Source organism: Cinclus cinclus, chromosome 3, assembly GCF_963662255.1.
Source record: "Cinclus cinclus chromosome 3, bCinCin1.1, whole genome shotgun sequence".
Taxonomy (NCBI): domain Eukaryota; kingdom Metazoa; phylum Chordata; class Aves; order Passeriformes; family Cinclidae; genus Cinclus; species Cinclus cinclus.
In genome coordinates this window covers 200,172-210,882 of record NC_085048.1, presented here as the reverse complement: position 1 = coordinate 210,882, position 10,711 = coordinate 200,172, and the positions used below count along the sequence as shown (strand labels likewise).

General features: G+C 64.5%; 2 protein-coding genes across 4 annotated transcripts; one reads left to right on the top strand and one right to left on the bottom strand.

The window, feature by feature from the left end:
- Positions 1 to 44: 44 nt before the first annotated feature.
- Positions 45 to 4,190, bottom strand: ZNF513 (zinc finger protein 513). 2 transcript variants are annotated; one of them, XM_062489549.1, is made up of 3 exons: positions 3,952 to 4,190; positions 1,368 to 1,961; positions 45 to 1,174 (listed from the first exon to the last, which is right to left on the bottom strand). In XM_062489549.1, the coding sequence occupies exons 1-3, from the start codon at positions 4,163 to 4,165 to the stop codon at positions 423 to 425; spliced, it is 1,560 nt and encodes a 519-aa protein (XP_062345533.1). In that variant the 5' UTR covers positions 4,166 to 4,190; the 3' UTR covers positions 45 to 422. The 2 variants fall into 2 exon arrangements, with proteins under 2 accessions (XP_062345533.1, XP_062345534.1); XM_062489550.1 differs by having other exon boundaries at positions 1,368 to 1,958.
- A 343-nt stretch (positions 4,191 to 4,533) lies between these two features.
- Positions 4,534 to 10,676, top strand: LOC134042345 (E3 ubiquitin-protein ligase RNF19B-like). 2 transcript variants are annotated; one of them, XM_062489546.1, is made up of 8 exons: positions 4,534 to 6,369; positions 6,781 to 6,962; positions 7,229 to 7,379; positions 7,686 to 7,848; positions 8,305 to 8,419; positions 8,534 to 8,668; positions 8,760 to 8,952; positions 10,494 to 10,676. In XM_062489546.1, the coding sequence occupies exons 1-8, from the start codon at positions 5,927 to 5,929 to the stop codon at positions 10,654 to 10,656; spliced, it is 1,545 nt and encodes a 514-aa protein (XP_062345530.1). In that variant the 5' UTR covers positions 4,534 to 5,926; the 3' UTR covers positions 10,657 to 10,676. The 2 variants fall into 2 exon arrangements, with proteins under 2 accessions (XP_062345530.1, XP_062345532.1); XM_062489548.1 differs by having other exon boundaries at positions 9,093 to 10,637.
- The last annotated feature ends 35 nt before the right edge of the window (positions 10,677 to 10,711 follow it).

The following is a 10,711-nucleotide window of genomic DNA, read 5'->3' as shown; positions in this document are numbered from 1 at the left end:
AGCCCTGTGCTGTCCTCCTCTGCAGCAGAACAAGGCCCCCAGGGTGAAGAGCAGATAACAAAACCGACTGTTTAATGCTTTTATACACAATATAAATTACACCGACCAGCACGGCAGCCGCCATGGAACCAGTCCTGTTACCCCCTTTTCCCCAAACCCCGGCAGAGGAAGGCTCTGGCAGGCAGAAACGGGCAGGTGGGGGGGCTGGGAACGCGGCAGTGCTGCTGTACAGGCAGGGGTCAGAGCCGCCGGTTGTGACTTCACCCTGCCCAGGCAGGACAGGGCTGCTGGAGGCCCCAGTGTGCCTGTGGGCCTGGTGTAACGCAGCCCAAAGCCCCCATGGAGTTGCCCACCTGTCCTCCCTCCCTCAGGGAGGGCAGGCACTGAGGCACCCCAGGCCCGCTGCCAGGCTAAGTGCTGTCTCAGGGCAGGGCCGTGCCCACAGCTGGGGGGGCCAGGAGGGCTTTGGCATTGCGCGGGTTCACCCAGCTCTCGGCTGTGTGGCCATGGATCTTCTGGTGGCGCTTGTAGTTGTCCCAGTGACCAGTGGTGTAGGAGCAGTCCCGGCACTGGAAGGGCTTCTCGCCCGTATGCCGCAGCATGTGCCGCTTCAGGTTCATGCTCTGGTTGCAACTGTAGCTGCAGAGGCTGCACTGGAAGGGCTTGTCGCCTGAGTGGATGCGCCCGTGACGCTTGAGGTTGGCCAGGTTGCCACAGGCATAGTCGCAGAGCTGGCACTTGTAGGGCTTCTCGCCTGTGTGCACGCGCTGGTGCCGCTTCAGGTTGTCCAGGTGGGCGGAGGCATAAGGGCAGAGCGGGCAGGCGAAGGGCTTCTCCCCGCTGTGCGTCTTCATGTGCCGTGCCAAGTGGTTGGGGTAGTGGGTGACGAAGGGGCAGAGGCTGCAGGCAAAGCCCTTGTCCCCAGCGCCCTTTCGGGGGCTGGCACCTGGCTCGGTGCCCAGCACCGCCAGGCTGCAGCGCCCGCAGACCTGCTCGGCCAGGCCCTCGTCCTGTGCGAACCCGTCATCCAGCACCAGCCCGCACATGCGGCACGTGAAGGGGAAGAGCAGCTCGGGCAGCGCGGCTGCCTCCTCACCCCGCAGCCGTGTGCAGCCAGGCAGGAAGGGGCCGCTGCCGCTGCCCACGTGTAGGCTCAGCTCTGGCAGCAATGGCTCTGCGGGACAAAGAGACAAGGTTGTGAGCTGGGCAGCACAGGACCAGTGAGGATTGGCTCTATGATGATCCACAGTGCCCCGGCGAGCCTGGCAGTAACATAACGTGGGGCCAATGGCAGGATCTGTGCCGTGCCCCAGCCCCAAAGCCCCCACAGCAACTCTCCCCACATCCCCACACCCTCCCATCTTTACCTGGGTCCTTTTCTCGCCGGTGTGGCCCCTCGCCCTCGGGCAGGCGGTGGCTGAGCATGTGCCGCTTCAGGTTGCGGCTCTGGTTGCAGCGATAGTCGCAGGCAGCACACTGGAAGGGCTTGTCCTGGCTGTGGACCCGCTCATGGCGTTTGAGGTTGCCCAGGCTGCTGCAGGCGAAGCTGCAGCACGTGCAGCGGTACGGCTTCTCCCCAGTGTGCGTGCGCAGGTGCCGGGTCAGGTTCACCAGCTGGGCAGAGGCGTAGGCACACTGCGGGCAGGCGAAAGGCTTCTCCCCATTGTGTGTCTTCATGTGGCGCTTGAGGTGGCTGGAGTAGTGGGAGGCGAAGGGGCAGAGCTGGCAGGAGTAGACGATGCGCTGGCTGCGGCCGCCCTCAGCGCCGGCGCACTGCAGGCAGCTCTGGCCCAGGCTGGCAGCCAGCTGCAGCCCGCACTGGCGGCAGGGCAGGGCGGCAGGGCCAGGCTCACCCCCCTCCTCGGGGTCACTCTCCACACTCAATTGCTGGTACCCAGAGGAGCAGTCGTCGTCGCTCAGGGCGTATGCTGGAATAGCGATCTTCCCCACCAGTGTGTCTGCTAAGAACACCGTAGGGATGGGGTGGTGTCAGCCTGGCTGGCCTGGGCACAGCCCCGCTGCCTACACCCCCAGTACCAGATGGGTGTCCACCCTGTGGCACCCAGTAGGAGCCCACCATACTGTGCACTGCAGTGAGGAGCCCCACAGCCACAGCCTGCCCCAGCACCCTGCTGAGGGCCTGTTCTGGGCGTCTCAGGAAACCCTGACACTTCTGCTTGGCTGGCCAAGACCCCGGCACCAGGAAGGGTGAGAGGATGGGTGGATCCATCACCCACCCTGCCCTCTTGGGCCTGGTGGGTGGAAGGTGGTGGGCACAGCCTGGCCCAGGCTGGAGAAATGGGTGCCCATAAAGCTTCTCTGTGCCCCCCTCACTGTGCCACTGCCCCAGCCCTGGGGATGGCAGCTGGTCGCACTCACATGGCTGGCACCAGGGAGCTCCAACACCAGCCCCTTCTATCCTGCAGGAAACATTCCCCAGCCCCAGGCAGTGCCACTGTCCAGTGGCAGCAGGGGGAAGGCTGTGCCAGGCTCTTGAATGCAACTTTTCAGCTGGGCACAGACTCATCCTTCTGTGGCCCCTGTGCTCCACATGTGCCCCCAGGCTGTTGCTGGGGGCTGGAGAGGCATCTCACCACTACCAGCTGTGAGTGGTACCCTGCTGGCCCCGTGCTGTGCCTGACCTGCAACCCTGGGGCCTGTCAGACTCAGCAGCTGCCCACCATCCTGGGAATCACCCTGTACTGTCTCCTTGCTGCTGCTGCCCAGGCTGGGTCCAGCTCCCAGTGCCCCAGGCAGGCGCAGAGATGAGACTGACCTATGTTGTGGGAGGGGGTGGCCCCTCCAGCCTCCTGGCCCCTTCCACAAGCACTGCTGGAAACGCGACATCAGAAAAGGGCATCCTGCTAAGGCCTGGCTGTTCTGGGGGAACTCTTGACTCTGTCTCAAGCCCTCTTTCTCCCCCCTTTCTCCTCAGCTCAGCCCCACCCACACCAAGGCACCCACCTGTTCCCTCAGCCCAGCAGTGCCACAGCTTCCCTAGAACACCATCCCCTAAATGGCCCACAGTGTCAGTGCCCACACTGGGACAGCTTGTCTCCTGACTGCTTCAGTGGGCTGAAGTCCTCGTCCTGCTCCCTGGCTGGGGCTGAGTGAGACAGGTATTCCTGGTAGAATTTGTCACCAAATCCCTAAGCAGGCTCCTAGGGCTACCAAGCAGCTGTCCTCAGAGCACAGCCCTCAGAGCAGCCCCATCTGCTAGGCAGTTTGGACTGAGCCTTAGTACCAGAGAAGGAACACAGCATGGCCCAGAGCAGCTGTTGAGCGCATGGACCAAGGCACAGCCCTCGGGAACAGCAAGGGGACAGACACATGGGGCCTGACAGTCCATGCCCTCAGCTCTCGCCACTCTGTTCCCACGTTGCTCAGTGCCTGGGGCTGAGAGTGACTCCCACCATGAGGCAGCTCCATGGAGCTGAGTGGTGCTCACTCGCGGCTGACCCATGCTCGGGAGCACCAGCTAGACGGGTGCTGCCCAGTTGCACTGGGCCGGGGGGTCCTGAGGCTGACAGCGCTCCGGACATCCCCCGGTGCCGAGGGAAGTGGTGGAACAGGACCCCGGGGCCGGGCCCGGCTCCCGGGCGGGCAGTAGAGCAGTGCGGTGGCTCTGGGGTGAGCCCGGTGTCGGCTGAAGGGCCCGGCCCCTAACCTACCGCGGGGACACTTCGTGCCCGGGACATTCGCGGGAAGGAACATTCGGGAATCGGTGTCGTGGGGTCGACGCCGGGAGGGCAGAACCCACACGGGGGCCCCGTCGGGGGCAGGGCCTCCCCCGTGAGAGGAAGCTCGGCCGGAGCCCGCGCCGGGCGGGCCCGTGGTAGGACGGGCCCTGCCGGATACGCCGAGCGCGGCGCCGATACGACCCGGCCGGGTCGCGTCCCCGCCGGCAAGGCTGCCGGAGAGGGGCGGCGTCCCCGCGGGGGCCGCACGCACCTGGCGGTCCCTTCTCCGAGGCCGGGCCGCGGCCCAGCAGCAGGTCCCCGGGCAACACCGCCGCCGCTCTTGCCGTCTCCTCGGTGCCATCCTCGGCGTCCGCTGCAGCGCTCCGAGCGCCGCGGGTCCCCGCCGGGCCGCCGCCGCCGCCCCCCGGGCCCGCCGCGCACTCACCCTTCACCGGCTGCGGGTGGCTCTGCTTCCGCCGGGGCATCGTGGCGGGCCCCGGCGCCGGCCCGGCCCCGCCGCCCGCCCGCCCGCGGCCCGCCAGCCGCCCCCGCCAGCCCGGGGCGGCCACCGCCGCCCCGCCTCGACCGGACACTTCCGCTTCCGCTTCCCCCGGGCGCGCGGGGGCTGTGCCGGAAGCGGCCGCGCGACCCGGAAGCGGAGCCGGCGCGTGCGCATGGGCACCGCTGCCTCCCGGCCCCGCCCTCCCCGGAGGCCGCGGCATGAGTGGGGGCGGGCCCGGGCCCGGCGGGGGCGTGGGGCCGGGCCGAGCCCGGTCACGGGAGAGGCGGACGGGGGTCAGGGCGGGGTGGGACAGCGGAGGCCCCGCCCCTTCCGGCCGGCGGGAGGCGGTGGCACCGCCGGGACCGGGGCCCGGGACCGGGGCCGCTATCGGACGCTGACGGTCTCTGTATCCCTTCAGGGGCGGCTGCGGCTCCTCCCCCGGCGCCGACCGGGTCCGGCCCCGCCGAGCGCCGGCGCTGAGAGCAGACCCCGGTGAGTCCCTCGCCGGTGTCCCCGCGCGGTCAGACCGGCGACACCCAGGGCTTTGCGTCTCGCCCGCTGGGCCTGAGGGCCGCTGGCTGTCCGGTCACACCGTGCTCTGGCCGATCCCGAAGGTGGTCGGTGCAGGGGTGCAGCCCAGCTGTGTCCTGGGTTTGTGCCCCGTCCCCACCCGCGTCACTCGCCGTGCTCTCCCGGTGGCTCCGGTCCTCGTCCAGGCGGCCCTGGCTGTGCGAGCCACGGCTCGGCCTCTCGGTGGATCTCTGCTGGCCCTTTGCAGGTCCCAAGGGCGCTTGATGTGTCGGGCCGTGGCCGTCCCGTGGGAGCCGTGGCCGTGCCTTGCTGCCAGCGATGATTCCCAGTCCCATCTCTGCCCGATTTCCCTGAACTCTGCAGTTGCCCTCTCCCTGGGAAGCAGTGTCCCCTGGGAAGTGCTGTGTCCCTGGGGGGATGCGGAGCCACCCAGTGCTTGGCCCAGCAGAGCAGGTATGCTCAGACTCCTGTCTCACCTGAGTGTCGCTGGTTTCCTCTCATGCGAGCGCCTCTGCCTCTGGCAGAGCTGACACGGGAATGTTATGGAGGCTGTGGGGTGTAGGTAGCTGTGCTATTGAGGAAGGGAGGGCAGGGACAACTTTGGGGTGTAGAGAGGGAAGGACGGTGAGAAGGGAGCGTGGTGTGGCCATGGATTTGCAAGCTCTGAGCAAGGAAAATGGACAGATTACCCCACTGCTGGAATCACCTGGCTCCTGGTCCCTGAATGAACTGGGTATTGGGTCCCTTGGCAATTGAACTCCAGTGAAAAGTGCTTCAGCCGTGTCTCACCCTGGGGAGGAGAGCCCTGAAGCCCTGGAGTGGGGATGAGTGTGTGCCCCACTGCCCTGTGCCTGGCTGCTTGTCATGGTGCTGTCGCTGTCTTCCCCGTGCTGGGGATTTGGGAGTTCTGTGGTCCTGGACCTGTCATGTGGAGCTGAAGGAGGCAGGGTGGGGTGGGAGAGGCTTGGGGCCTGTTGGCAGGGTGCTGTTGAGCTTCTCTGGGTACCAAGAGCCCGTTTCCAGGGCGTGGGCTCGCTCTCAGGACCAGTTCCTCTGCAGGCTGAGCAGTACCGACTGTAGCTGGGGATGGTTCCGCTGTTACCTGTGGTGAGGCTCAGGTAGGAGCCGGGCCATGGGGGCTGCACCAGGGCCAGCACCTCCCCGCTGCCCTCCATAGTCCAACAGCAGCCGGTGGCTACCGTGGCGGGCCGCCATGGACCAGCTCACACGTGTGCCTGGGCCCCACCGGCTTCTGGGCTGCTTCAGGCGGAAGCCACAGGCCATCGGGGGGGAGACACCACCAGAGCCAGAGCCAGAGGAACCTCAGGAGACACGCGTGGTGCTGCCGCTGCGTGAGGGCCAGGTGCTGGAGGAGTGTCCCCTGTGCCTGCTGCCCCAGCCCCCCGAGGCCTTTCCCAGCCTGGCCTCGTGCTCCCACCGCTCGTGCTGGGCCTGCCTGGAACAGTACCTGTGCCTCGCTGTCAGCGAGAGCCGCGTACCCGTGTCCTGCCCACACTGCCCCGCTGCGCTCCAGCCCGCCGATGTGCACCGGCTCCTGCCTGAGCCCGCCCTCCGGGACAAGTATGAAGAGTTCCTGCTGCGACGGCTGCTGATGGCTGATCCTGGCACCCGCTGGTGCCCTGCACCTGACTGCAGGTACTACCGGCCCCGGCACAGAGATGGGAATGTGGGGGTGGGCTTGGGCCCCCCTCCCACAGCAGCAGTGTGTGCCTGTATCCTGTGAGCCCTTCCCAGGCTAGGTTCCTCATCGCTTTGTCCTGTGTTGGGCTGGATGTGTCCAGGGAAGTGTCCAGTCCTGGTCTGGCTGCAGAGCCTGTGCAGCTCTGTCTGCCAGGCCTGGTGTACTTGGCTGTGCTAAGTACACTCTGTGAGCCCCAGGGAAGTGGATGCTGGGCAGGGTGGGCTGGTGAGGGTGTATCCCGGCTCTCCTGAGCCTGGGCTGTGGCTCCAACTCAGTGCGGGTCTGGGACTGCCACAGCCTGGCCTGGCTGTGCTGGGGAGGGGGCACCCTGCTGTACCCCAGCTCCAACTGCCTTCTCCCCACAGCTACGCTGTCTTTGCCCATGGCTGTGCTGAATGTCCCCGTCTCACCTGTGGGCGTGAGGGCTGTGGCACCGAGTTCTGCTACCACTGCCGGCAGCCCTGGCACCCTGACGGCCCCTGTGCACCGGCCCCCAGCCTGGTCACCCCCACAGCACAGCTGGCCCAGCCGGAGGAATTGGCCCATGGTGAGGCCCTGGCTCAGGGTGGGGGCAGCAGGGCTGGGGTTTGGCAGTCGTGTGCCTCCTGCCTGTGGGCTGCTGGAGTTAGGATCCAGCGTTCCCTCTGACTGCCTCTGCTGCAGTCTCATAGCCCCTGTGCTAGTTGGGCCAGGATGTGTAGAGGGACCTCAGCTCCCCCCATGACACCTGTGGGATGGGAGGAGCCTGGGACAGGCTGGGATGGATGCACACTATTCTGTCCTGCTCTAGCATCCTGTCTTATCTCCCCCCAGCTGAGGCCGAGGACATCAAGGTCTGTCCTCGCTGCAGAGCCTTCATCATGAAGATCAACGATGGGAGCTGCAACCGCATGAACTGCACGGTCTGTGGGTGCCTCTTCTGTTGGCTCTGCCTACGGGAGATCTCTGACGTGCACTTTCTGAGGTCAGTGCAGGGCCATGGGGGTTGAGGGCCCTGACAGGAGCTGGGGGGCTGGGATGGGGGCAGCCAGGCGCTGCCCCAGGTTTGGGGTTAGCTGGGGGAAGCAGGGTGGTCTGTGCTGCTGGGTGTGGGCAGGGCTGGGGCCAGCTGTTGGCACCCCTTAGGAGGCAGCTGGAGCTCAGGTTTGGGGAAACCTGGCTGCCTGCTCTCCAGTGGGCCCATGGATGTCCCCCAGCATGGAGCCTGGTAGTGCTGGTCTTTGCCTGCCCCTCGCAGATGCCTTGGTTCAGCCCCACTCTGTCCCCACAGCCCCTCTGGCTGCACCTTCTGGGGGAAGAGGCCATGGTCACGGACCCGGAGGATCCTATGGCAGCTGGGCATGGTGCTGGGAGCACCCATGGTCATCTCCCTTGCTGCGGGTGTTGCTGTCCCTGTCATTACCATTGGGATCCCCATCTACATGGGTAGGAAGGTACTGGCAGGTGGTCCTGGAGTCCCTGTGGTCCTGCTCCCTGCTGAGCCTGGTAGCCCATGGCCCTGGGCCTGGACAGACCTGCAGTGCTCCCTGCTGCCCACAGCACATCTCTGTGCCACCCCTGACCACCATATCAGCACATCCCTATGGCACTCCTGACAACTCACAGCCCCTCCTTGCTGGGACCTTCTGTTGCCCCCAGCAGCCCCTGCCAGTATGGGTGTGCTCAGCCTAGGGAGTGGGGTCAGGGTGGGCAAAAGGAGGAAGGGTTCCAGGGGGTCTTTCCTGGAATACCTGTGCTGTGGCAGCAATGCTGTTGTGGCTGCCTGTCCCTGAGGAGAAGGGGGTGGTTCTGGGTGGATGTGGCTGGAGCTCTACCAGGCTTGGGAAGAGGCTGTGTTCCTGGGGCTATGCTCTTTGTAGAGCCCTTCACCTTTCTGTCTTGTCCTTGAGGTGCTGGGCCAGAGCCGGCGAAGCAGTCTCTCCGGGTGCCAGCAGTGCCTCTCTGTCACCAGCAGTGTCCTCCTCTCTCTCTTTGTGTCCCCTATCATAACAGCTCTCACGGTGGGTGAGTGCTGAGGGCACTGCCCACGTTGGGGAGTTGGGCTGTGGCTGTGGGGGGACGTCTCGGACCAGAGGCACCATGGCTAGGGCTGGGCAGTGACCACTTGTCTGGCCGCAGGTGTCGGCGTGCCCCTGGTGCTCACCTATGTGTACGGGACCATGGTGCTGTCTCTGTGCCGGAGCCGCTGGGGCTGCAGGGACGGCCGCACGCCTGCAGATCTCGGCATGGTGGAGCTGGACAACCTGGCTAAATGTGAGGCCCACACAACTGGCAGGCCCCGGCCTGTGCCCTCCCTGCTCCAGTGGGGAGCAGTCCGTGGGAACAGGGTGCTCTCTGTCCCCAGTGAATGAGCTGTGGTCAGTGCTGCCCAGCCCCAGAGCAGGTGAGGATGGAGCTCCAGATCCCACTGCCTCCCTCCCCAGCGGCAGCCGCAGTCCACGCCCAGGGCCAGTATGGCCAGAACAGGACAACCAGTCAGCCAGCACAGTGGCCCTTGCAGGAAGCATGCTGAGTGAGGGCCAGGACACCTCTGACAGGTAAGCAGGGTGGCAGTGCTGAGGGGGCTGGGAGAGCAGCACATCCCTTCCAAACAGCCTCCCCTGCTTCGGCTGTGCTGGGTAGGGACGGGTGATGTCGTCCTTTGGGCTGCTACCCTCAGGCCAGTGTCTGTCTGCAGGGAAGGTGTTACCATCGAGGTGGAGGTGTCTGTTGAAGCGGTGCCACGTTCTGCCCGGCAGCAGAGCCTCAGCAGTGCCCTTTCTGGGCAGAGCCTCTCTGGGGACTCCCTGGGAGCCACCAGTGACAGGGGCAGCTCCGTGGGTGTCCCTGTGGAGTGATGGGGGCCTGAGGGGGAAAGTCTCGATCCACCCACAGGCCCTGTTCCCTCCTGTGGAAGAACCAGTCCCCCTCTGCCAGCATGCCCAGCCCTGGGAGCCGGGTCCTGGGTGGGCACCAGCTGCATCCCGCACTTCTGCACCCTGCACTAGCCCTGTCTGCCCCCTTCCCAGAGGCACCACTAGGAAATAAAGCTGCTTTCTGAGGGGCCCTCTGTCTCCTGTGGCCAAAACTCCCCTGACAGTGCAACCCACTGGTGTGCACAACAGGCATCACAGAAGAGGCCTGTGATGTGTGAAGAGGCCACCCAGGCAATGCAGGGGTTGTCATGGCCTCTGCCCTGCCTCTACCAACTGATCTGCCCCAAGAGCAGGCTGCAGGGCTGGGGGAGGGCAGCAGCTCCAGTCTCTGGTGCTGATCCCTACAGGGGTACGTCCTGCACCAAGGCCACTGTGAAGGGACCACAGAGTAACACCCTGGCTGTAGGTGAGGAGCAGCAGATGGGTGGTGTAGTCTCAGGAACTGGGCTCCTCACTACTCTCTGCTACAGCATCCTGGGGGAAGAAAATCTGCTTCTGCATGTTTTGCTGCTCAGAGTTGGGCAGTTGGGCAGTCACAGAATGAATGAAGGATTTGTGTTGGAAGGCAACTTAAAGTTCATTGTTGTCCCTTGCCCTGGGACATCGTCCACTAGACCAGGTTCCTCCGGGCTTTGTGCAGTCTGGCCTTGAACACTGCTAGGGATGTGGCAGCCACAGCTTCTCTGTGCCAGAGCCTCACTGGGGAAGAATTTCTTTCCAAGATCCCATCTGATCCTGCCTTCTGGCAGTGGGAAGCCTTTTCCCCTTATCCTGTCCTTCCAGGCCCTTATCCAGAGTCCTTCCAGCTTTCTTGTAGCCCTCTTAGGCACTGTGACTCTAAGGTCTCCCTGGCTCCTTCTCCAGACTGAACATCCCCTGCTGTCTCAGCCTATCTGCACAGGGTTAGGTTAGGGAGAAATGTTCTCCCCACCCCACCTTCATCGCCCCCCCTCCCCCCCAGGAAAGAACCAAGGACCAAGACCACACCTTATTTTCTCATATTTTAGTTTGAAAAAAGTATTCATTCAAAGTGTACAACTGAACACGGCATGGCTGCAGCACCACTGCCAGATTGTTTCACAAATAAAAACAGAAAGGGCCTTAAATAATCGGGTGCAGATTAAAAAAACCTCAACAGTGAAAAAGTTCTTCCCTCCAAACAGAAATTCACAGGCACAGAAATGGCAACAACCACATGGAGACAATGGGGGGACATCCTCCTCCTCCTCACCACAGCCTCTGCGATGCAGCGCTCCCGGGCGCAGCTCCGTCCTTGCTCCCTCTTTGGAATGGTTACGGATGAACAGTGTGACATGCCCTTGCTAACCAGACCCGCCCCCACCCCCCGACCAGGACACGGACAGACAAGGCCTCTGCTAAG

What these genes read in the sequence shown, in the direction of transcription:
- ZNF513 (XM_062489549.1), bottom strand. Translation starts at nt 4,165, where the DNA reads ATGCCCCGGCGGAAGCAGAGCCACCCGCAGCCGGTGAAGGGTGAGTGC. An exon ending in CTCGGAGAAGGGACCGCCAG is followed by an intron (nt 1,962 to 3,951) that starts GTGCGTGCGGCC and finishes CGGTGTTCTTAG; the next exon opens with CAGACACACTGGTGGGGAAG. An exon ending in CCGGCGAGAAAAGGACCCAG is followed by an intron (nt 1,175 to 1,367) that starts GTAAAGATGGGA and finishes TTTGTCCCGCAG; the next exon opens with AGCCATTGCTGCCAGAGCTG.
- LOC134042345 (XM_062489546.1), top strand. Translation starts at nt 5,927, where the DNA reads ATGGACCAGCTCACACGTGTGCCTGGGCCCCACCGGCTTCTGGGCTGC. An exon ending in TGCCCTGCACCTGACTGCAG is followed by an intron (nt 6,370 to 6,780) that starts GTACTACCGGCC and finishes TTCTCCCCACAG; the next exon opens with CTACGCTGTCTTTGCCCATG. An exon ending in CCATCTACATGGGTAGGAAG is followed by an intron (nt 7,849 to 8,304) that starts GTACTGGCAGGT and finishes CTTGTCCTTGAG; the next exon opens with GTGCTGGGCCAGAGCCGGCG.